Genomic DNA, 25,074 nt, shown 5'->3' on the forward strand with positions numbered 1-25,074 from the left:
CTCCACTAAAGTTCAATTTGTGGATCCTGGACTAATTGACAAATGATTTCACTACGGTTTTTCTTCTTTTTTCGCGACTTTTTACGCAACAATTTCTGTCGATTTGTGCCACAGGTCGCCCAAGCTTTATGAGCGTTTATAAGACTCTAGCGAGAGGAAACAGCGAACCCATTTGAATCGCGCTGAAATGACCAAAATACGCCACACAAACACTGACAAGGTATTAAGGAGACAAGGTAAGGCATTTTTTGTTCAATTTATGCTCTTTATTTTGGAATTCTAAACACGTTTGCAAAATTCCATAAAAACCCTTATAATTTACACCATTGCGTAACATTCATCGTGACACTCAAATAACAACGTGAGACGTTATGAAAGTCAAACAAACGTCTTATAAACGCTTATACTGAAAGCTTGGGCTACCTGTGCTTGTGCTAACTCAGAAAAATACAGCCCATGAAAATGGCATTGTCATATGAAAAACTTAGTAAAAAATATTGCACGGGTAACCCTTTTAGATGGATGAATCATCACATGAAAGCTACCTCCATCCCACTGGAAGCTTTGATACACGGAACGATGCTTGGATTGCTTATTATCCAGAAGGGTGTCGCTAAGTGGAATCCAACCACGTGATCAACTTATGCAATGCCCTATTGTGATCCGTAATTGTTGTTTTATTAAGAGTAGGGGAAAACCGAAGTATCCGGAGAAAAACCTCTTCGAGTAAGGACGACAACCAAAAGTAAACTCAGCCCACAATCGGAGGTCGTATCTTCGTTTATCGCCTACGTCGAATATGCTTTCTTTTCTTGGCGTGATCGCCCATTTTCTTACTAGGGTTAGCACTCAGTACGAATTTCGTGGGTTCGTTTAAGCACTGGAACAAACGCTGCAGAGTTATTTCTCTGATCATCATTTGTCATTATTCGGCAAGCGGCACAGCCGTTCACGGTGTCCTTCAAATTCACATTCCTGCAATTACTACCAGAATTGCCCAAGACCTGCGTCTGTCTGGCCTCGTAGCTCCGTCGGTACAGTTGATCAAATTCAGAGGGAGTGGATTCGATTCCCGCCGAGGTCAAGAGTTTTTTTTTCTTATTCTCATTTCCTGACTAGGACTACTACACTTCAAAAACTGCCGGGTTAATTCTCTGATCCATCATTTCATGTATCATGTTATTTCATGTTATCTTAAGTAATCAATCTGAATGGGTGAGTTGAAGCGCGTGAGAGGACAGGCTAGGGTGGGGGGGGGGGGGGGGGGTGACTCATATCAATGTATTGAATCCCTCATCTATTGTTTTGGGGTTAGGTATTTGTGACCTTGCTACCACGCGGTCATTCGTTCGAAAACACTCGCCGTGCGAACGTCTTACTTGTTTTCTCTCCTCCTCCCCTTACCCCGTCCTCTTTTCTTCTTTGCTTTAACTAATTTTTATGGCGTTTTTTTTTTTTTTGCCTTCACCTTCCCTGGGCTTAATATGTTCGTGATCTAGATATGTATTTAGATGAATCAAAGAAAATCGATTTTTCATTAAATCGGCTTAGGGCCATTGCCCTTAGCCAACTTTACTCCAAATCAATTCTATCTCTGTGTCTTTGTTATTGCCCAGTGAACGAGCTCGGGAATTGCAGCCTAATGATTACATAGAAAATATATACTTTGACCAGGGAGAAATGCATAAATTTGCATCAATGAGGCGTGAAAGGGGCCGGTTGAATTTTTTTCAGGTCGATAACGAAATGTATCTTCATAGCTTCACTCGTCCATTGACAGTTTCATCATATTCCCTACGTATTTTACAAGGAAGACAATTCTCTGCAATTTCTGAAATTTCCTTACAAGAATTCTCGCCTGTATAGGACTAAGCTGTAGGAAACCAATTTCATCGTATAAAAATTCCTGACATTTTCTAGTCGCAGAAAAACTTGTAGAATAACTAGTTGAGTTACATCAACAGAGAAAACCCAATCTACATATAATACCTGTTGCGTGTCTTTTGGAGATTACAATAAAACTTGACTTTGAAAATCAGACGCGCTGCCAACTTTCTTACAAGTGGAAAAAAATGATCGTAAACACTAACAATTCTAGTGAAAAACAAACAACGTATGTTATTTGTGAAACTATGGAAACAAAAGTAATGCAGCTATCCATGTTAAGCCACGGAGGAGGACGGACCCGACTAAAGCTAAGGCAAGGCATTTGAACATACCCGAGGATTTTTGTTTTATGCAAATGCCCTATCCAGACCAGTTTTGGACTGTCAAAAGAATCAAACTTTGCCTTTTGCTTAAACTTTATTTATTGAAAATTGTTAGCCACTTAATGTCTTGCGGCTCAGATATGCGTGATAATATTGTTTACCATTCTAAATTAAAGCGGAAACTGAAAGAATTAACTTACAAACATTATCTTCGTTATGAACAAAATATGATGATTCTGGGATACGAAATTTTAGCAGCTAAGTAGATGAGAAACTTTTGACCTTCAATGATCACTTATTTCTAGATAACATCTCTCTTTATCAGTGTAAAGTTAACTAAACTTGCTAAATGCTAGTCTTTGTTTTGCTTACCCACATGAAAAACTCGGCTCCAAGTCAAACATTTGGAAGTATATTTTCAGCGCCTTGCCTTGTGAAATAGGAACATTGTAAACACAGTGCATTCTGTCTGGATAGTTGTTAGGATATCCGGGACTCACCAAAGTATTGTCTACCACTGAACCACATCCTGTCAAAACAAATGTAAAATTTTTTTCACCACAAATGAACAACGCGACAGACATATGCGCCAAATATCATGACAATTGAGTAAAATTTAAATTGGTGTTTTTAAATTATTCATGACAAGCATTTGGTTTTGTTGTTGTCGTTGTTTTTAATTTTCTTTGCTTGGTTAAAGTCATACTTATTCAAGGAAACGTTACGAGTTTAGCTCACCATCTCCTTGACAACTTCCGTAACATATCAAGAGGGAGACCAGAAATACCAACATCATGGTCCTGTTCAGACGATTAAAAATATCATGTGAAAATATTATAATTCTTAACAACACAATTTGGGCTGATCGCCTATTTCCAACCGTATTTGGGAGAAAATCGTAAATTTTATGAGCCTGTGTAGCACTGGTCATAATTGATTTTACTGGATCGTATTACGTCATTTTGCATCGCACTGCTGCTTGGTGTAATGTTAACATTGATTTGTAAAGTATCCTAAAAGTGTGCATATTGTACACAGTTAAGGATTTTAAAAATGCGACGTCACGCATTATTTGCCGTCTATCTCTCTTTTTGGCCTTTTATTAAAACAAATCCCACTCCTCAGCCTAGTTAATTTTTTTAATGGATTTATCCATCCATCCCTCCATCTATCCATCCATCCATCCATCCATCCATCCATCCATCCATCCATCCATCCATCCATCCATCCATCCATCCATCCATCCATCCATCCATCCATCCATCCATCCATCCATCCATCCATCCATCCATCCATTCATTCATTCATTCATTCATTCATTCATTCATTCATTCATTCATTCATTCATTCATTCATTCATTCATTCATTCATTCATTCATTCATTCATTCATTCATTCATTCATTCATTCATTCATTCATTCATTCATTCATTCATTCATTCATTTTCGTAATTCAAAGAAAAGAGATGAAAAAGCTCTGTCATGATCTTAAAAATAATACAATCGTGTCACGTTGTAGTCAAACATTGATACAGACAGCAACACTCCTCATCGCGCGAATTGTTTTTCAGGGATGTTGTGGTGCGCGTTATTTATACATCAGTTGAATTGGCACAAAGTGGTTCAAGCACAAGGCTCAGGGACCTACGTAATTTCTAATACCGTTTCTAGCATCCAGTGCACCCCTACAAGTATGGCACTTTGAAATAATTTCCCACGCACACGCCAAGTTTAATATCCATGTAAGGGACACTGCGCCAGTTGAGGTAGTCTGAAATGTCAGCCGTCTTCTCCCCCTAACCCACAGGGGGGCGCAGGTTATGGGAAGGAGACGGCTGACATTTCAGACTACAGTTGAGGTAACACCTTTGGTTTCTACGACTACAGCAAAAAAATGTTTATATAGAAACCTCTTATAAAATTAGAAGCCTAATTTTTTTTGCCTGCTATTGAAAAATAACAGACGATCAAAGTATTACAGAGATTTAGATTTTTTTAAATTTATTTATTGCAATGTAATGACTATCAATCAATTAATTAATCAACAAGGAAAATATAGAAAAATAGCCATAAGGACGATTTGTAAAAGAGTTCTAAAGACTCCATATAACGACAAATCACCTCATTAAAAAATCATTATTATTCAATATATAAGAAATACTAAGACTAACCAACTAACGACAAACAACGAGCGGCAAATATGGGGTAAACATGGTCACGTGGTCATTTCGGCTGTTTGCCGTAAACGTGATTTTAAATCTCTCTTTTAATTCCAGTGCCATTATTTTCAATTAAAGCGTTTGCTTCAAATAAGAATTTTCGACAGTTTCGTGATATACACAATGAGCATTATTCCCTCTCCTCCATGAATTTAGCGAAAATTGTATGTTACCGTTCCATAGCTAAATGCAAAACTGAAGTGGTGTAAATTTGAGTTGGACTTTTACACGTCAAATAAACAAAACTTAGTTACTATTAGTTTACGATAACTGAATGCAAGATTGCAAGAAGTTTCACTTTATACTATGGTGATTTCTTTAATTTTTTCTAATTTTGATAGCCTTTGTTATGTATTTTTATGGACGCAGTCTGCTGCGTTTGACCGCCAACTACACTATTTTGTATAATACCCAGCAATGAATATTAGTTTACGAAAAGATATCGCCATGAACATGCACTCTTGACATGCATAAGAATTTCCATTGAGTGGCAACGGGTATGTTAACTTGGATGAACTATATCTGTACATAGTCGCAGCCATTTTTGTACAGCAACTCAGTTAAGGGTAAGCTGTGAACGGCTTCGTCACTGCACGCGGAAAGGGAATCAAGTCTCTTTATCGCCCCCATTTAGTTCAAGCTTCTTTAGTGACTTAAATAAATTCTCTTTAAAACGAACGACGTAAATTAAAGTAAACACACCGAAATACGCTTTAGTTATATATTTTTTTCAGCGATAAGCGAAAACAGTCCAAAAATCGCAAGAAATTCGAAACAAGAAAACTCCCATACAGCATATTCTTCCGTCAGTATACAAGTAATAAATCTCAAATAGCAGATATCAAAGATGCCAAAGAAAACAATTTGCCTTCCGTGAGAGCAAGACCAGTTAGCTCCCGCTACCAGATACTGATAACACGACATAACAGATTCTTGTGCGTTTTCCTGACCTAAAAGCAATACTTTTTCACATTGTTGATCAGCTAACTTACCTCACGAAAAAAGCTTGTCAACAATTTTTGACTAGCGGCAACAAAACGACACCTTATACGCGAAGCCAGAAAAACGTCTTGAGTAGGGTGCAGGACGTGCTCATAAACGTGAGCTCGACGGCAAATAACAAAAACAAGTAATTAAAATAATAACAGCGACATTAAACTGCTTTTGCAGACACAAGTTTTAGATTAGATGATATATACGAATATAAATTAAACAGGTTACGTCGTTCAACGTCAAAATGTGTCAAATACCAAGTTAATTTACATCCAGCTTTCATAGTTGGCAACAGCTTGGTACTACTTATCGTATTATGCAGAGGTTATTTAGTACAAGAATCGAGTTTGAGTTTATTGCCTCTTTTGTTTTTCTCTCACAATTTCCAGAAGTTTGCGAGCTTGATCTCTGAGGAAATTTTTTCTTTGTTTGTTAATGTGAGATGTAGAACAGAAGCTAACAGCTTGAAGCTGAATCAGACTTGGACGTACAAGCGCACGCATTATGCATGATATTATTTTAATAATTATTTTTCTTTCTCTTTCTTTCGTTCATTCGTTCGTGCTTGCTTGCTTACTTGCGTCCGTTCGTTTTTGTTTGCTTGCTTTCTTTTTTTTTTTTTTCTGGAAAATTTAGTAAGTGGCTAAGTGGCATAGCAGAATACCAGTGAAAAGTCGCTAATTCCGTGTCTTCGTTAGGTAGTATTTAACAGCGAAGAAATTGAATTACAGATTGAAAAGGTTTTCCAAGAAGTTTCTGCCGTGTAAAATATCATACTGCTCTTGTAACTCAAGTAGAAAACTACTTTTGAGACTCAAGTACAAAAAGTGTGTTTCATCGAAATTAAAATTATAACACAATAGACGAGTTACAAATCAACATAATACACTATGTTTAATCAAATGGCAATAATAGCAAACTCAAAATTATTTGCGAATATAGGTGGACATAGAGTTTCTCATCAAGTTATCATTTAGCCTAGAGTACATTATCAGGCTTTTCGGTAAGAGGAAGGGGAGTAGGGTGGGGTGGGGGAAGCGAGGGGAAAAAAGTTATACCACTGTACTGTGCAAGCAGAAAGCAGAGACCCGAGTACACTTACGCACATATGTTCTTCCAATGCATGAGAAAAGTCGTTACATACAGATGGAGGATGTTAGTGATACACCACTACTACTAAATAGATCTCTAGCTTTTTAAAGATAACGAACAAAACTGTTTTACAGCTAAACAAAATCATTTGTTATTAGGGAGTGCAGGGTGAGAGTACTCGCCTCCCACCAATGTGGCCCAGGCTCGATTCATGGACTCGGCGTCATATATGGGTCGAGTTTGTTGTTGGTTCTCGTCCTGGCGCCGAGAGGTTTTTCTCCGGGTGCTCCGGTTTCCCCCTCTCCTCAAAAACCAACATTTCTAATTCGATCTGGAAAGTGTCCCAAATAAGTGCTCTGTGCTAAATAAATTGACACTTGAATAACGTGATTTATTTATTTTATTAAACAAACTTACAAATCGACCGATGTGTAGCAATTTAACCCTTCTATTAAATAACACTGCTCGAGAAGCGTGGAGTTAACTTTGAATTTGTAAAATGAGTATTCATTACAAACAGCAAGGAATCATTTCACACCCGACAATGTCCAGACAAAATTCAGGCAGTCAGAAAACAAAAACCCATAGACTAGTAAACATTAATTTCAGAACAGCATCAGAACATTCAGAATGGCTTGATTACACTGTACGTAGAAATTCTGGTAAATCCAAAATGTCATTTTAAATTTTCGGGTATGTCTGTTTCCCCTGCTTGTATTGGTGTTAAAGGTAAAATGGATTATTCCCATCGCCTTTCCCAACCCAACCCTCGGCCCTAACGTTTAAAATATGTAATGATAGTTCTAACATAAGTGGAATAATTGAAAGTAAAGTGGAACGTTTACAGCCTTATCATTTCAAATATTAGAACTTTGCGTTTCAATATTTTTAAAAGAAGCGAGTGTGATAATTTACCAGAGAGTGTCATTTGAAATTCAAATATAATTAACTCTTTGAGTACTAATGTTGCCCAAAGTTTGATGACACCGAACAGATATCCGGATGAAAACAGAACTCACTAAAAATAGCCAGAAATGAAAATAAAACAAAAACAAATTAGTTTTCGCATGGGAGAATTTTAAAGCAATATTCCAGGTTCCAGATTCTCACCTGGTACATTCCTCTGTTACAATGCTAAACTTCGGTGTAGAATTTGCCTCAGTTACCCGCCTGTTGCCTTTTAAAATATACTCGTTCTACAAAAATAACTCATGGTGGCTTAAACTTTAAAAACAAATCTAAGAGATGCGTTAAGTACGTTTCTATGTGTGTTGAACCTCTCCTCAAATTGAATTGCTCCTCTTTGGAATTCGCTTGAAGTTAAGGATAACGTCACCTTTTTTAAATACTCATGCTTGTCACCGGCGCTCACCAGCTGTCTTGACAGAGTAGACCCTCCTCAACCCCCCAACCACCCCCCCCCCCCCCCCCTCCTCGCACCCCGCCACACAAAGACACACGCGCGGTTACAAACAAACATCACACACCACAGCAGCTCCAGAGCTCACACGGAAAATACATTTCACTCATAACACAAAGTGAAACAACGCTCACACCCCACGTGACACTTGTATCTAAATAGCAAAGCGGAGTTGACTATCTTAGCCAGAGCGATTTTGGTATCAAAAGTAAATGTCTGCGATTGTAAACGTCAAAAAGGCGCGGTAGTACAATATGTGACAATCATGACAAATGACCTAGAAGTCACAACGAATTCGAGCAGCAGTTCTCTCACGAAGCGTCGAGATAGGATGGGGACGGTATTAACGGTCCGTAGCCCCATTCGCTCCAGGTCCAACTGAGAGTCCAGCTGAAGAGAACAAAGAAACCCAGGGAATCTGCGCTCCTCTGCAAAGGTTTCTGGAGTTTTACGAATCACTGTCGACTCTGAGTGGGTGCATTCGTCTTCGCAGATAGGTATCATCCGACTGCAAATCAATCAATCAATCAATCAATCAATCAATCAATCAATCAATGAAATGATCAAATGATCTAATAGAAATTAGTTCCTAACTCTAATTTCATTTTTTGTTTTTGTTTTTCTGTTTTTATGCTTGACAATTTTTTTTATGAAAAGTCTGCTCAATAGCTTTTATTTGACAGATCAAACCACAAGCGAAGACTCAAAAGAGACAACAGTAACCCACAAAAATATAATGTTCCACCAAGCAGGAATCCGTGTGACACAAATCAAATTTACTTACGTCATATCCAGCTTCTTCGCGTCTAATTACTGCTTGCGCCTGCGCCTTAAGAGCTAGTAGATCTTCATGCTCGGAAAGGGACCCTGTTCTCGGTCTTACACGCACCACGGTCTCGTCATCTTCGTATTCGTCGTCGTCTTCGGAGGCCGAAAACATATGGTGACCAACTGGGGCACTGGTGCTGAGCATGTCTTCCGAGGAGGAGTATGGTAACCAGTCGTGAGGGTAAGGAGGCTCAATCCGGGATATCTGCTCTGCTAAATTGGTGAAGGTAGTGCTGGAGGACATCTTGAAGAAATGAAATCAGGTAGTAGAATTAGACAAACGATTTTTCTCATTTAAATCACCCAAATACGTGTCGTTTATTAACTCGGCCTAGTCAGTGTTCGGTGGTCGATTAACGACAATAAGCCATTTTCATGATGGCCTCATTTTACTACAACTACCAGAATTCATTTCGTTTTCCTTTTCAAATTCAAATTTTATAATCCCAGTGGACAGCAAAGAACAATAGCTCTAATTAGCACGAGAAAACAAAAACCAGAAGGATTCTGGTAGTTGTCCTATTCAAGACTGACCAAACGTTAACTACTGTTTTGTGTCACCACTAAATTAAAGTTCGGTTACTTATTAGCTGACAAGATCAAAAGTTAGGAAACGCCTCGGCGGGATGAGTCGCTTATCCGGCCGTCTTATTCTCTTTGGGGCTGTGGAAACTTATTCTAATGTGTTATATTATAAGTAGCCAAACACGTCAATACAGAAGCATTCCGCAAAAATGACATGGCCTTTTCCCTTGGTAAATAACCTCATAAAATTCTCAATCCTCAATATTAAAGTGTGTACTCACAACGGAAACCATTTCTCTGTTGACTCGCCCTTTCACAACCAGACAGTGTTGAATGAGACCGATAAGAAATAAGTTTCATTTTAATAGTCAGCCAGCAAAACTCCAAACTTAAAAACACCGTAGATAACTTCAGGTACGACTGTGCGATTTTTAAATAATTCGAATACCTTATACGAAAATATCTATAAATAATCGCTTATTACCCATAAGACGCGCTACTCCATCCGTACCATTCAAGTCAGCAAGAAAACAGAATTTTCCAAAAGGCCCTGGGGATTGATTTAAAAGGAAAGTTTACCTTCCAATCAGGATGTGCAGTGGCGTACACGTGGGTCATGTGACTCCTTGATTGGTGCTCTCTGAGGATTTCGGGTAATCTGTTTCCTTTGACCCAGCCGCTAAACACTGTCTTGCCGTGATGATAACCCACGTCCTGAGAGGAAAAGGTAAGATCGGTAAAACTGTTCTCTGTTTCGACAGTTGATATGCATTATGGTGTTCCTTTTTTAGTTTTTTTGTTTTTAACAGTATTTGCTTATTACATTATGTCTCTGTCCAGCAGATTAAACGTTGGCATTCTCCACAGCGTACTTGATCATCATCAACAACAACAACAGCAGCAAAAGCGAAACAAACAGCATATTTAAAACAGATGGTATCAAACAATCTTATACTTAAAAGGAGCCAGTTGAGAAAAAGAGAATCGAGAATTTTTTTTGAATACATACTGGGGGCACTCAACAGTGGCACTGTACCTGACTAAACGATGGCAATCTCGCGTTACAGTAGTAAAAGGTGAAAAAAATGGCTAATGGCTTGAAAAGGCGCCATTTGCTCAGGGAGGGAGTTTTACTTGTACCTGTTATTCAGTTTAAGTTTAACTTACCACAATCTCATCAAAGCGTCCGAACTCCAATGTCTTGAACCTGTCAGCCCACAATCAAATTAATCAGTCAATCAATCAGTGAATCATTCAATCAATCAACCAATGAATCCCTCAATCACTCAATCAATCATTCAGAATCAAGAAATGAAACAACCACGAGTAAAGTTGCAAGTGAAGCCCCCAATCACCAAAAAAGAAAAAAAAATTAACTACCCAATCTCGCTATTTTTCAATCAACCAATCAACAAGTCAGTAAATGTATCAAGCAGCGTATTCATTACCTGTCAATAGGAGGTCTAATGTACTCGCAGTAACTACTTTCTTTTACTTCGGCGAGTTGTCTGACACACGACACATACGCCAAACGGGACTGAATTTCCGCCATGTCAGGAATCTGAAACCAAAAAATGTTTTTCTTTTTTATTCTAGTGATGGCAGGTGATAACATTCTCATCCCAATTTGATCTTTTGTAGAGGATTTAAAAGGCAACAGCATCTCAAATATTTCAAAGCGAATCCAATCTACCTGTTGTCTTTAAGTGAAAGTAAGCAACCCAAGTTTAATAATTCGAATTATTGTTTCATGCTAATTTAATGACGCATTTCGGTGGCTATTGATCTTTAACATCAGAAAAAGCACCCGTGTTTAAAGTCATTGCGGGCTTGAGTCAGAATTTTGTCCGTTTAGTGGTGATTTCAAGCTCAGTAATATCGCCTTTTTTTCGAGGGGTGGGAGGAGGGGGTTCAAAATTAAAGGCAAATAGCAATTTGATTCACATCTGTTCCCTGTGATTCGGTTTGGTTGCTGTATAGTGTTATTGATAACGTTACTTGTTTCGTAATCGAGTTGACTCGTTGATATTTTGCAATATGATTTATTTTAGCCTGTTTGTTCGACTATATAAAGTTTGAAATGCCAGGCGCTTGCGTGACTATCTGCAACATTTACAATATTACAATAGCAAGCAGTGTCACTTTCTGTCTGTAGACGTTCCCATTTCCTCTTTTCACGACAATCAGGGAGTGGAGAGGCTTTAATGGACCTTACAATTTCCACCAGAGCCAGTGAAGGTGATTCTTGTGAATTCCATTACCTTAACGGTTTCCGCGAACGGATTCCACTTGTTCCACAATAGCCACCAACCCGACAACTGGTCGCCGTAGTTCGTAAGGTCGTCGGGGTCCTCCGATCCTACGTCGATTGCTATGATCGTCTGAGCGCCCATGGTTTTCATCACATCAGCGAAAAACAAATACCATAAAATGAAGGTGGTAATCACAAGTACACATGAATGGATGGAGGGAATTTTCTTTGTTAAAACACTATGTGTACAGTCAACTCCCGATAACTAGAACGCTCGCAATCCTTAAAACGGAAACACACGCCAAATAGATTGTACTCATAATGAAACCATTACACGTCGATTACACGTAACAATTAAGGTGGGGGGGGGGGGGGGGGTGGACACGACTACTCTTTTGGTTTCTTTATGGGATAAGAGGCGTGAATGCAACCAGTAAGGAATAGGTAAAACTCGCATAGAATTGTACTTATTTTTGTTAGCGCCTCGCCATCGTTTTTTGTCACGTAAACGACCCTTAAGCGACTCATCCCCCCCGCCTATCTCATTTTTTTTCCATAGGACGAACTTTATCATGACTCCAAGCTGAGGTTTATTTCAAATCGCAAAAAAAAAAAACTACATATACTAAGAGTTCGACTGTCAGCCTCCTGATGCTAAGGCTCTTTTCCAATCTTAAAAGTACTGTTTGACAAAAAGACTGAATCGAGAATATTACGTGAGAGTAAAGAATGCACTCACCAGGTAAATTATTGACGTATCCACCGTCCAATAAGAGATGTCCGTCTTTTGGATCACACAGCGGAGGTAGGTACCCTGAAAGGGACATGCTGGCGCGGATATAACGCCATAAGCATCCTGAAAAGGTCAACAGATGTTGGTTAATTTTGCAGGTAGCACAATCCTTTCTTTCGTAAATTTGCTTGGAGAGACAGACATATGAAAGCAGATCCATAACTTCTCGGTTGTTCGTATTGTTTCTGTCCTTGTAAAGCTGTCTTCAATAGGTTCTCTTTATAAACTACAAATAGGGTCTCCCTGTTGATGCAGTTTACACTTCCAAAACTCAGTTTATACTGTGTGGATCAATCAAAATACGACTTACCGTCGGTATGCACTCTCATTCTCGATGAAGTGATGTCAGTCGTAATACAAAAGTAAGGCAGCAACAGATCCTGCAGAGAAACCGTCAAATTAACAGCTGAACACAAACCTGAACTGATTTTGTCCTTAAACACTGACAATATCAGTGCAGAATCAATTTGGTTAGAATTCATTTAATAACCAAAAAAACAAAACAAAAAACAATAAAAAAAATAAAAAAATTTACAGGCAGTCAACCCAACGGTTTGCAATTGAAAGAAAGAATACACTCAAAAAGGATTATTGATGCTGGCGCTGATTTGTGCAAAACAAAAAAGAACAAGCAGACGAGAACAAACAAACAAGTAAATCTATAAATAATAACAATGATAAACTTAAATTGTTTAAAAAAGTTGAAGGAAACTTGCCACACTAGTCGACGCTTTGAAAAAAAAATTGTTGCAGCGTTGGCGCGATCGTAGCAAAAGTTAGAACCGAAATGCAAGTTTCGCAATGTTGTGCCCGCAGGTTTCCTGTAGCTAATCTCGCGACGCCGCAGCGCAAGTATTGGTAGCAACCCCTTTCTCCAGCAGTCGATTTTTGCTCGTTGCGAGACACGCTACAGGAAGCATTGAATAGTGTAGCCCTACCTTAAGGCTTTCAAAATAATTTGTCACAAATGGTCTATAATGTAACTCAGAGAAAGCCAGGTGTCCCGGAGAAAAACGGAGATGCAAGCGATCGCAACTTAGAAGGGCCAACTCGCTAACAAAGTCTTCCAATGCACGTCACCAAACAGACAGATAAAAGACGTTAAGAGTCGTAACTCCTACAGCCTCCGTTTGACCATTAAAAGCTTGTGACTTTTTGAAACAGAATTTTCTTTTCTTCACGTAAGTCGCTCAACAACGAGTTCCGCCTTCTGGAAATTTGGCTTCCTTCGGCACTTTGTTTCTGCAAGATGTTCCCACCCAATCCAAAACTAGTCGCACATCCGACATTGTGACATGTCCAAATTAGTTACGCTTGACGCGACCAGCATGAGCTGTCGACGTCAACTCAAGTCGTTCCACTGTCTTTCATAAAACTGGTTACAGGTTTCAAACTACTGAATTTCATTTCTAATGGGCGATGTGCTTAACGGTACACCAAAAGCCCACAACACGCAACTTAATGGACTACAGTCATCCGCTTGTAACATATAGTGTATAATAATAGAAGGATAATGTACCTCAATTTGCCGCTCTCCGAATGTACTTCTTATGCTCGCATTAAATCCGCTTCCTGCAGACAAGGGAAAATGATAAGTCAACGCCAGGAATAAGGTAGCAGACGAAGGTAAGAAAAAAATAAATAATAATCATCATCATCATCATCATCATCATCATCATCATCATCATCATCATCTCAACGGAAAACATGGAGGTGAACGGATACGTTAGATCCAGGATTTTCTTGAAAATTGACGTCATGTCCTAGAAATGAAGGAAAAAAATGACTGTTAGGCACCACACAGTAGAACCGCGCTAACTCAAACTCAGTTAACTAACTCGAACAAAATCCTATTTTCCCTGCATTTGGCCCCAATTTTCAGTCATTTACCATCAGCTACCTCGAATAAACTTTACTTTCCCTTGGCTCAAATGAGCCCGACAACTTCAACTCTGTCGTAAAGACGTCGGCCGGTAAACCTCAAAATGTCAAAACATAGCTGGTTGACGTGTCAAAATCTTATTGTTAACGTGCTTTCTATGCACGGAAACCTCCTTAACTAGATCTCAGACTATTTTGTTCTTTTATATGTTCTTAAAATTGTGGCTAAAAATAATTCGCAACCTAAGAGTTAGCTAAAGTGCTGTTACAAAACAGACTAATTGCACCCAAGTGACTCGTGGTTGTAAAAGAGTGATAAAACCAACGACGATATTTTATTAACTGTTAACAGGAAATTTGAAATTCAGCACCAACCCTGCTAACTAGAAACCTTGCTAACTCGAAGTATGTTGATTTCCCTTGGGAGTTCGAGTTAGCCGGGTTCCAATATACTTAAAACTGGGCCTTAGCTTGACTGTTCTGTACGGCGGTGAGGAAGAGGGAGAGAAAGACAAGGAAGAGTACTATCCCTTACCAATGACCACTCGCGGACCTTCTGGCACATTTTGGTGACATCACCGGACTCGGCATAGGCTGCGCCAACAAAAGATCCCATGCTGGTACCGCCCACCATGTCAATAGGAATCCCTGCAAGAAAGTTTCAAATCGTTATTACCGCTCATTATCTTAAAAGAAAACCCTGTTCACCGACACTATAGTTAAAAAAGGCAATGGTTATGAAACCTTGTGAAGGATTGTGCACGATCGTGGCCCTTCCAACATAAATTGTAGCACCATTGTTGACATGGCAAGGTTTCATAACGAGTCCCTTAATTAACTATGGCTCACACTCATCGCCCAAAATGCCTATTGTTCTCGGGACATTCACTTGCAGTAAATGCAATGTTTTAGGCCTGTCAAATTACGCATTGTTATTCAAATAAGCATGAGCGGTACGAATTTCATTGGGGCTGTCCTCTAAACGGAATAGAGGTCTGCTCGTTAACTTGAAGGGGGCGGATCATAGAGAAAATGAACCTCGGGGGCTATTGTGCTCGTTTTTGTCTGGATTATTCGCCCCTCTTAATGTGAATTTACCGCTTTATAAACCACACAACTGTCAGGAAAAAAAACTGCAAGGGTTTGTCATTAAATCTTACACAATGAATATCGAGTAACATCACCTTCAGTGCCGAATAAATAAATAAATAAATAAATAAATAAATAAATAAATAAATAAATAAATAAATGCATAAGTAAATAAATACATGAAAAGGACTTACCTGCTTCTTCTAACGCTTTGATGACTCCAACATGGGATAATCCCCTGACGGGAAAAAAACAAAAAAAAGATTCCACACAGAACACATCTTTGTTTTAGTTCAAAAGTCTAATTTCAAGGCTCGGATCTTATTAACCCCCTTCCTGAGATTAAATGAATAAGAAACGTATTTACCTTATCAAAGATGAAAATAGTTAAAGTATTTACCTGGCTCCGCCTCCGCCAAGAATCAATCCAACGGATGTCCCTGTCAGTCTTCGGGCGAGACGTGAAAAATCCGAGTTTCTGTAGGAGTGAAATACGTCGAAAATTGTTACTCGCGATATAGGTAGGTTATTTCTGTGCATTTCCGAGATATCACGAGCGGTTTCTTATCAGCACGACTTGGCTTGAAAAGAGCGAGAAATAGTCGGGCGGTTTAAAATAACAGTATTTTATTGCCGGGGGAGCTCTCGGATATGAACCAAATACCCACAATCTGATTGGTTCCCCTTCACAAGGATTTTAGGTTACATTCATAGACGCCACCCAAGCAACCGATGGGAAGAAGTGTTTTTTTAGTCGATGGAGGAAAAAAAAGGTTTGTCATGGTGAGTAAATAATATAAATTGCTGCATAATGCAGGCCTTTTCGATAAAATCAAACACTCCAATATTAAACCTCACAACATGCACATACTTGTCCACGGTACAAACAAGACGCGTAGCACCTGTAAAACTTGGTGCAATTGTTTTCTTGACTTTTCATCCACACATTCCGTGTAACAATCACTAGATATTACACATGGACAAACCTGGCTCACAGAAACTGATGAAAATAATGTGTTGGCAAGCAATACCTATAACATCGCCTAGTTTTACGTTCAGCCAGGGCCGTATTCATACAGCTCTCCTCAGCTCACTTAGCTTCTAAACAACAGGCTTTTGTATTGAAACATGCAATACTCAAAACAAATTTTATCGCAATTAAGATGGTTTTATGAATCCAGTTGAAAAGTAAGTTTCTAGGGAAACTGTGGTGGTGCGTTGATTGGGGAGTGGAAAGGAATACTTTCAAATACGTAGACAAAGTAAATTGGTCACCGTACAGAGATTCCAGAGCTCTGCTGACGTTTCGAGCGTAAGCCTTTCCTCAGACGGAATCTACAGTAGCCAAATTACCTTACCAACCCAGTTGATTAAACCAAATATTCGTTTATGAATCATGGCCCAGTACTGGCCCAATACCTCTTCAGTGGAAAAAGAAAGAATACAGAGCTGGCGAATTCACTCACTTGTCTGGTGTAGGATAACTTGAGGGATCCTGTGCGTACTGCAGTCACCAAAATAAACAAAACAAATGCATTATTAAATAACACATAGATGAATGTTTCAAGCGTTCATACGTATGGTTTCCTACCTTTTCAGACAGAGGCCGCCTTCCAAAAATTTTCTTTGGACATCGAACCTGCGATGAGAATGAAAATGAGTAATTGACCACCTTCGTTACCTACGGTAAGGTAAGTTGCAGTGGGCTCATCGGTAACCATCATGGCCGGTGCTTCGAGCGGTTTCTTCACCGTGAAGCAGATTAGAAGAATCCCTACACCTTAAGTAAGTATATAGCTTGTTTATCCACGAGTTCCGTAAGAGAGTTATTTATTTATCATTGGTGTAGCCTCGTGGGTACTAAACACAGTCAATTACGTTGATTCCTTCTCCCTTCTTGTTTTGCTGCTGGGATTGTTTGTCCGTATTTCCTTTTCGCCGACTTTGCCTTAAACTTTTTTTAAAAATTTTCTTTCGTAAATTGTTACTGCTATTTAACTTAATTAACTTTGTAACTACACCGTATTACTGCAGATTCAGTTGCTGTCGTGAATTTGGAATAAAAGTTTACTCATTAACAAGAACAAAAGATGTAACAGTAAAGTTATAAACTAACATGATGATGAGCGCATATCCAGCCTCGCGCGTTGAGCCAGTCTACAGTATTTGAAATGCGGAATCCTTTGGAGGCGTCTTCACGGTGCAGGAGAATGAGCTCCTTTTGAGAACGAACGCCGATGTTTTCCAGTTGCATCTCAAGCTGAAAAAAATGAAGAAAAACAATTAAACCTACCGCACAAATAACAGTGTTACAGAAGCTAAAGAAAGTTACAAGCTGCCAATAAACTGACACACGCACACTGTTTAAGAAAAAATAAATAACTAATGACTGTTCAACAAAAAAAAAATGTTTTTAACTCTTAGTAAGTCATCGTCATGGCTGGGAAAAGTCAAAACGAAGAGTTGTGTGTGGGTATTTTTAATGCTTTATAAATTTTGTAGGCCTTTAGTTTACGTACTTTAGCAAGTGAAACACAAATTACGTAGAACAAGAGATTGGCTAAACAATTTAACTATAAAACATTGCGAAAAAATTGTAACTATACCGTAAAGCTTAAAATCCTCTTGGTCAAAAGTTTCAAATGCGACGACGTTTCGACGATCGCTTAACGTCATTGTCGAGTAATATTATTAAGAAACATAAATTGAAAAATATTCAACTTCCTTTATAACAGTAGTTACAGCTGCTGCAATAATACGAAGAGGCGACCTTCCATGTCGTCTACTCCGTTCAAAAACCAAAGCTACAAACTCATTCTCCCCAATACCTGTCCAACAGTAGGTCTGTTGTCCGCTACACCAACTATGACAATACAGTCCGCCTAAACGAGAAAGGGAATAGTCCACATTAATAGTTTTTATTGGAGTCCTTGCTTGCTCTTGGCAATGTGTTACCGTCGGCTGCATTTAAAGCATGAATGCGTGACACCAAACGTGGGTATCAAAAGTGACGTGACTGGCCTTTAAAGGCTCTGAGTGGCTATTACGTGAGACTTCCAATCAGACCTCTCGCTAGAAACTATTTAGGCTACAGTATGTTTGACAATTAAATTATTTGGAATCAAACGCGCTTTATTTAGGCCATGTCTAAACATTGCGTCACTAAAAGACAAACAAAAAGAGACAAACAAAGCAAAGCATCTCCGTAAAACCGCTCACTGTCGGCAGTTATAGGTAACACTAGTTAACCTAACCCACATTCAAACTTTCAAAGTAGGGAGGCCTTGTTTGTTTTTAACTTAGGGAGTGTTTACATGTGAAAACGCGCACCGGTGCGAGTTCCAAACCGGTATGGCAACGTGATTTCATTCCGCGTTTACGAGAAGGGACACTTCATGCCGGCCAACGTGACTGTGACGCCATCTTGGATTGGATGTCGAAGAATACGCATGTGCTACCTGTTCAAGTCTCCTTGAAAGGTGATTTCATGGCTGAACGAACAGTCGTAGTGCGGAATGAGTTTTCGTACAGGAATGAAAATCTCGCTCCGGTACAGTGACCGGGGTGAACTCGCATCGATATGAGATCTTGTGCTGGTATTATGTAAACGAATAGAGAGACACAAGAGGGTAACCGGAGTGAACTCGCACCGGGAAAAAAGGTCGCGCCGGTACCATGCAAACACCCCCTAATTTATATTTTGACCCAACCCAAGATTTTCCTCACGGCTGATAACAAAATAAAGGAAGTTAAAAAACCAAATCTGCTTACTTGTCTAATGCAGCGTTTTGTCCAAGCAGACATGAAGGTGTCGGCCTGATACAAGACTATGCGATGAAGATCTTCTTGTTGGCCTAGCCAGCTGGACAGGCGGTACTCGTTCATGCTATCAATACAAAAAAGGAATTAAATTTATAAGACATAAGACAGTTATGGAACAGAAAGACGTGTCCAAGATTTATTCTAGAAATTAGATTATGGGGCACAATGAGCGCCCTTTGCACATTTAAGAGGACCTGTTCATGGTAGAAGACCTAAAACATTCCATATATTTTAGGCTACATACAGATTTAAGTGCAAGCCCTATAAGGGGACAGGGCTCCACGCGCTTCGCGCGCGTGTCCGATTTCCGCCTTCCCTTTACAGCTTTTAACGCCTACGTGGCAGGCTACACGTGATCCACCACTAGTGTTAATTCTATGCGCAACTGTATTTCTACGTGAGCAATGCCAAAAGCTCTTGAATAAACCCTGGGCATCGCGGTCGAGGGCAGGCAAAGATAGCGAGTTAACTATTCAGCTAAAAACAGTGTCAGAATAACCACATAAAAGTCCTATGTTTACAGACTTTTTGTAAAGTTCATAATTTCACTGCACGGATGGTATTCACTTACCTGTCCATGGCTGAGCTACCAAGCCTACTACGGACCAAAGAGCTAGTCAACAAAAGAGTGGGACCTGGAAACAAGACAAAGAACGTTACCATCAAAGCTGGGATCCTTTCCATTACTGCTAGTTATTATATGTGAACAGAAATACAATGAAACTTCTTCTATCACATAAATACCATCGTCCAGTCAAGGCTGTAGTCAGTGAAGTGGGATATAGAATTAAGGGATGAACTATTCGCTTTATGAACCACTACCACTTGTGGGGGGGGGGGGGGGGGGGGAGGGAGGCAATAACCAGATCAGCCCCCACTTTGTAAATATTCAAAGGGATTGTGAGTTTGTAAGGAAGTTATACGTTAAAACAAATAAGACAATCAGCAATCGTTCAAAGAATAAGGACCACCGTAAAATGCGATTTACGACGCGGTTTTCTCCCTGATTACCATGCAGTTTGTTTGTTTATAAGTTGGTTGGTTGGTCGTCTAGGTAGCTTCTTCTTTGCTACCCTGCGACCAGAGAATCCTTCGATATTCCGAGAAAAATGGTCCTCTTCCCGATTTTTCTAGGAAGGTCGGAGGGATCTGACCCTGCAGGCTACATCTTTGCTAGCTTGCTGCTTGTGTGATGTTCGTTTGATTCTTTGTTTGCATAGATGGTTGGCTTGTTTGTTTGTTCGTTTCTCTTACTTACCTATAGAGTGAAGAGCTAAACTGAGTTCAAATGAGAAATTGGATATGGGTACATCTTCAGACGCAGGTACAATGGCCACTGTGCCGAGATTTGATCCGCCAAAAATCTGATTATCCACCGGCATATGATTTTCTAAGAAACAAAAACAAAATAAAAGTGAGTGCAAAATAGTTGAGAAATCGCGAATTTCAGACACATTCCACAGAATTAAGCCGGAGATTTTCTTTATCCCTTCCTGGATAAGATGCCTGCTAATATGCCAGAATTTTGTGTTGAGTTCCTTTTAGTAATTTGGCAGGAGCAATTTATCCGCGTGGTAAAAAGAGGTTTGGAACGTTAAGCAGCAACAACAGCTACAGGAACGAGATCGTAGAAAACAAAATGTTGTAAAAATGAAAAACTAACGGTCTGAATGTTGGGAAAGTTACTTTGTGCCGCCATACCGAGTAATGTTTCACTTCTTGCATTACTCCGTCTGTACTGTCCAAGCAGTCTTTCACCTAGCAGATGAATCAGGCGTGCAACGACCTAAAGAACAAGGAGAACAGGTTATATGCGAACTACAGAAAGATAGTAAATGCAAGGGTGGACCGTGATGTAATATAACTAAGCTGAACTCAGTTTGCCACGGCTATAGGACTACGACAAAAACAAGTGAGTCAATGACCTCGTCAGAGTGTTAATTGCGTCTGACTCCCTAAATACTGAAAGAGCGCGTTCACAGGAAGTAGAAAGTTGAAGATAAAGGAAGATGGCATCGCACATAGCGTAATGTTAGCGAGGGGATTATTATAAGGTTCACATACATTCTACCGAAGATTTCACTTTAGACATACAGCATTCAAAAGCCAGCAAAGGAAACCAAGTTTACCTGTGGAAAATGTCTCTTAATTGTATTAAGTAGTCCATCCGGAAGAACTGCCAACTCCGTATCCCTACGAGGTAATAATGATTTGATTATAAAATGTTACACTTCTGCACAGTTCAAGTGACAGCGAAGAAAGCAAATTATATCAGAAAGTAGATAACTGGTTTTAAGGTTCTGGCGCCAGTTGCACAAACCAACTTAAGTTAAGGACGGTGCCTACTATTGTTACTGCGCATACGTTCTGCGCATCTCGAGATACTCGGGTTTCCTATGGGTGGTGCCTACTAATACAGGGATAATTTTGCGCGGTTTAAAACTATACGGAGAAAGCAGAACTTAGCAAGTGCTTTTGGTATCTCAAAAGAAAATTAGGGGTAACCATGCATTTTTCAGAGATAATTAAGCTTCAATTTAGGAAAAAAATCCCATACATTGCTTTATATTTTGGCGCTTTTTAGAGATATTAATGTTTAATTATCTATGAAAAATGCGTGGTTACCCCCAATTTTCTTTTTGGATTCCAAGAGGCCTTGCTAAGATCTGTTTTTCCCGCATAGTCATAAGCCGCACAAAAATACTTCGGTATTAGTAGGCACCGTCCTTAAGAGGGACCTTCTCACGCGCCATCGTGAATTACTAAGCCGATAGCCGATAAACGCATGAAAAAAGCATACACCTACACGCACAGAACGCCCTGACAATGAAGGTTTCTTACAATTAATTAGGGAACTTAAGCATAGACGTTCGCGAGCCACAGGCGGCAACCGGCAATTAAATTTCGCTCTTCATTTAGTTTTACAGCGATTTGACGCCACCGTGTTTGTAACGTGAAGCCACAGTCGCCAAAAAAGAGCTTTTCCCATCCGTGGTGAAGAGCAAACCCGCGGCTAGAAAACGAAACATTAGACACCAATTTTATTTGCCGTCCGAGGCTCACGACGTCTGTGCTTTAAGTTCCCTAACAGCTCAAAAAGGAAAACCAGTTTTTCCGGTTCCTATCCTCAAAAACTTCTTAATACAAACAAACAAACAAACAAACAAACAGGAAAACACACACACACAAAAAAAAGCACAAAAAGACGCAACAAAATAGACAAACCGAATGGCGTGAACAGTCGTCGCTCTCGGAGCTTGTGTTAGAACTTCCACCTGAAATCGTTCAAGAAATCGTTCGAGTTAATCGAACTTTTAATAAAACCATTACAAAATGCTTCGTCTTTATCATGCCCTTAATACTAAAAGCTGTCGCCAAACGTTCATTTTTAGTTGGATGAATGTTGCGTCACGTTGAATGACGTTTAGCCGTGCGTCCAACATTGTTATGCAAGAAATACTGTGTACAATCTTAGAAACGTTTGCTGCGGCTGAAACTTACCACGCCCATGAGTTCTCCGCGGCCAGCCTCGCGGTCCAGTTCCTTCTTGCCATTGCTCAGCGTAACAACTGATCGCAGACGGCCATTTAACACAATATAAATACAGTTGGACTGTTCGCCTTGTCTGCAATTCAAAACCAGCCAATTTCCACGGTTAAATCCTTTGTATTGGTGCAATTAACATAAATCTGCAGACAATTTTCAGAACTATGGATAAATTCAAACATAGTCTCCTATGAAAAGTTCAGTTTTAAAAGATGCAAACAGTTGCGAATTTCGTTGAAAATATCTGGGCGCAAAAAAAAAAAAAACAATAACAGCAACTTCCGAGTAGTAATTATTAATTACACATGTAAGCGGAGTGCGTTTCGCATGCATGCATTTTTAGATACTCTTTCTGAATTTGGCTTGCAGACAAAAAAATAGCACCTGTAAACTGCTCTGCCGGCTTCCACGTGCATCCAGTCCAAGGCATAATCGATTTGCCTCAGGAAAGGAGAGAGATGGCTGATGAGTGAATGCGCCACGTTTAACACCACTCTGGGCTTCTGACGTATTACACTGAAAACAAAATAAACAATCAGTCAATCAATCAATCAATCAAAATAGGGACCTTAAGCAGCGACGACGACGACGTCAACGAGGATGTCAGAAAACAATAGTTTTAATTAGCAAAACAGTGGCTCTGCACGTGCATTATACACTTTGGTACATTTCTTTGCCGTCCTCTGCAAAACAACAATGTGAAATGACCAAATTTAAGGTTTTATGGAGAACGTGAACGCATGATGATTAATTTTCTTTTCTCTTTCTGAACTTTAAAGGCGCCCCTACGACGTTACGTCCTCGATAGTCGGCCACATTACACAACCTTACAGAGTATAAACATCGCGAATTTATTCAGAAGACGCCCAGGTATTTTTTTTAAGTTCCATTTTCGTCGGCGTCGTCGTCATCTCTGCTTAAGGTCCCTAACGTCAATCAGAAGACACCAGAGGTCCAGTAAGGGAGGTGGGGGGGGGGGGGGGGGGGAAGCTAGCCTCCCCAAAGGAAGCTCTGTTAACAATTTTTGGTGATTATACAATTTGACCTTTCATTGTATGAGTTAAAAAGAACACTGTCACGGATATTTTTCTTGCTTTTTCCGTCAAAACTGCTGAAATATTTGACAAACTACTTTTCCCTAACATGAAATTGTTGTTAGACTGAAATCATGATCAGTTTTAGCGATTTCTTCCCAACTACACAATCCGGCCATTTCCATCCTAGTCATCCGCAGCCATAGATAATTGATATAAGTTTCCGCGTACTAGTATGGTTGTTGTTAACAGAACTGGACCATTATTGACCGCCGACCGGTTAGCTCAGTTGGTAGAGTGCCGGACTAGTCGCGGGTTCAAATCCCGGCCGGACCACCACTCATGGTCTTTAAATAACTGAGGAGAAAGTGCTGCCTTTGCTCTGACAGCTGCAAATGGTTAGACTTTCTAGTCTTCTCGGATAAGAACGATAAACCGTAGGCCCCGTCTCACAAACCTTGTTTGTAAATAACTCTGTGGGACGTTAAAGAACCCACTCACTGTTCGCAAAGAGTGGGGGACGTAGTTCCCGGTGTTGTGGTCTGGTCTTTGTGTGTACATTATCATGGTTGGGTGGGAAAATGCTCGGAGACATTAGCTACATTAAGCTACTCTACAATCCGAGGGTAAATAAAGATTGATGATGATGATGATGATGATGATTATTTTAACATTTCCATTGATACAGATATATCTTTCTACTTTTCAAAGAGATGCTAAGATAGGTGACACTGCACCTTTAACACACGTCAATATTGCCGACAATTCTGCATCATTTTCCGATGCCAAAAAAAAAAAAAAAAAGAGAAACATTCAGTTCATATTGAGCTGTAGAGGCATTGCAAGAGGTGGAGTACTTTAAAAACTCGTAACGGACTTTCCATGTCTATGGTTGCTGCCTGGTCTTGGCCTTCTTGTCTTTTTCCACAAACAGAAAACTGTTCTCCAAATTGTCTGTCTCTTCCCCGGTGTATGACTACCGTATAAAATGATTTTTTTTTAAATTTTATTTTATTTTATTGCCTTATGAAATGCCGCGATAATGGCGATAACTGTGATTAATGCACTGTAAAATCATTACGAACAGCGATGTGAGGTTGATTCATTAAAATAAGATTCAGAGGCTAATAGGATTTCCTTTCGGGTGTCCGCTTACGTGAGCTTAAAAGCAAAGGAAAAGTCCAAATCGTAAATCCTGAAAGTGTCCGCGGCCACTTACGGGAATGTGTAAACACAGAGTTTGTATGGGAGTTCAAAGGGTGTTTTGTGAAGGCGGTTGTAAACGGCCAGTTCTCCTAAGACAACGCGACAAACCCTTGGGCCTTACGATAAACTCCACTAAGTGACCATTCGACACGTGACCAATGTTAC

At 39.7% G+C, this 25,074-nt stretch overlaps 2 protein-coding genes across 2 annotated transcripts in view; both read right to left on the reverse strand.

Moving 5' to 3' along the window:
- The window catches only part of LOC146454046 (tolloid-like protein 2), an 82,694-nt gene extending 79,691 nt beyond the window's left edge, over nt 1-3,003 (reverse strand). The window contains exons 1-2 of the mRNA XM_085095908.1: nt 2,949-3,003; nt 2,583-2,739 (exon numbers count right to left, since the gene is read on the reverse strand). Coding sequence (XP_084952034.1) covers nt 2,583-2,739; nt 2,949-3,003 — 212 coding nt within the window. The remainder of the gene's footprint in view (nt 1-2,582; nt 2,740-2,948) is intronic.
- Nucleotides 3,004-7,936: 4,933 nt separating this feature from the next.
- Nucleotides 7,937-23,187, reverse strand: LOC146454049 (patatin-like phospholipase domain-containing protein 6; the record flags this gene model as incomplete). The annotated part of the gene is made up of 25 exons (XM_085095909.1): nt 7,937-8,442; nt 8,719-9,006; nt 9,867-10,001; nt 10,455-10,494; nt 10,736-10,848; nt 11,549-11,697; nt 12,278-12,394; nt 12,642-12,711; nt 13,851-13,906; nt 14,034-14,094; nt 14,748-14,860; nt 15,496-15,539; nt 15,702-15,779; nt 16,768-16,805; nt 16,893-16,940; nt 17,418-17,561; nt 18,130-18,183; nt 19,073-19,187; nt 19,695-19,758; nt 20,382-20,513; nt 20,825-20,909; nt 21,253-21,316; nt 22,349-22,398; nt 22,625-22,748; nt 23,054-23,187. Coding segments are annotated over 25 exons (2,376 nt in total), but the record flags the coding sequence as incomplete, so codon positions are not given.
- Nucleotides 23,188-25,074: the final 1,887 nt, after the last annotated feature.

Source organism: Pavona decussata, unplaced genomic scaffold (genome assembly GCF_977016875.1).
Source record: "Pavona decussata unplaced genomic scaffold, jaPavDecu1.1 SCAFFOLD_317, whole genome shotgun sequence".
NCBI lineage: Eukaryota > Metazoa > Cnidaria > Anthozoa > Scleractinia > Agariciidae > Pavona > Pavona decussata.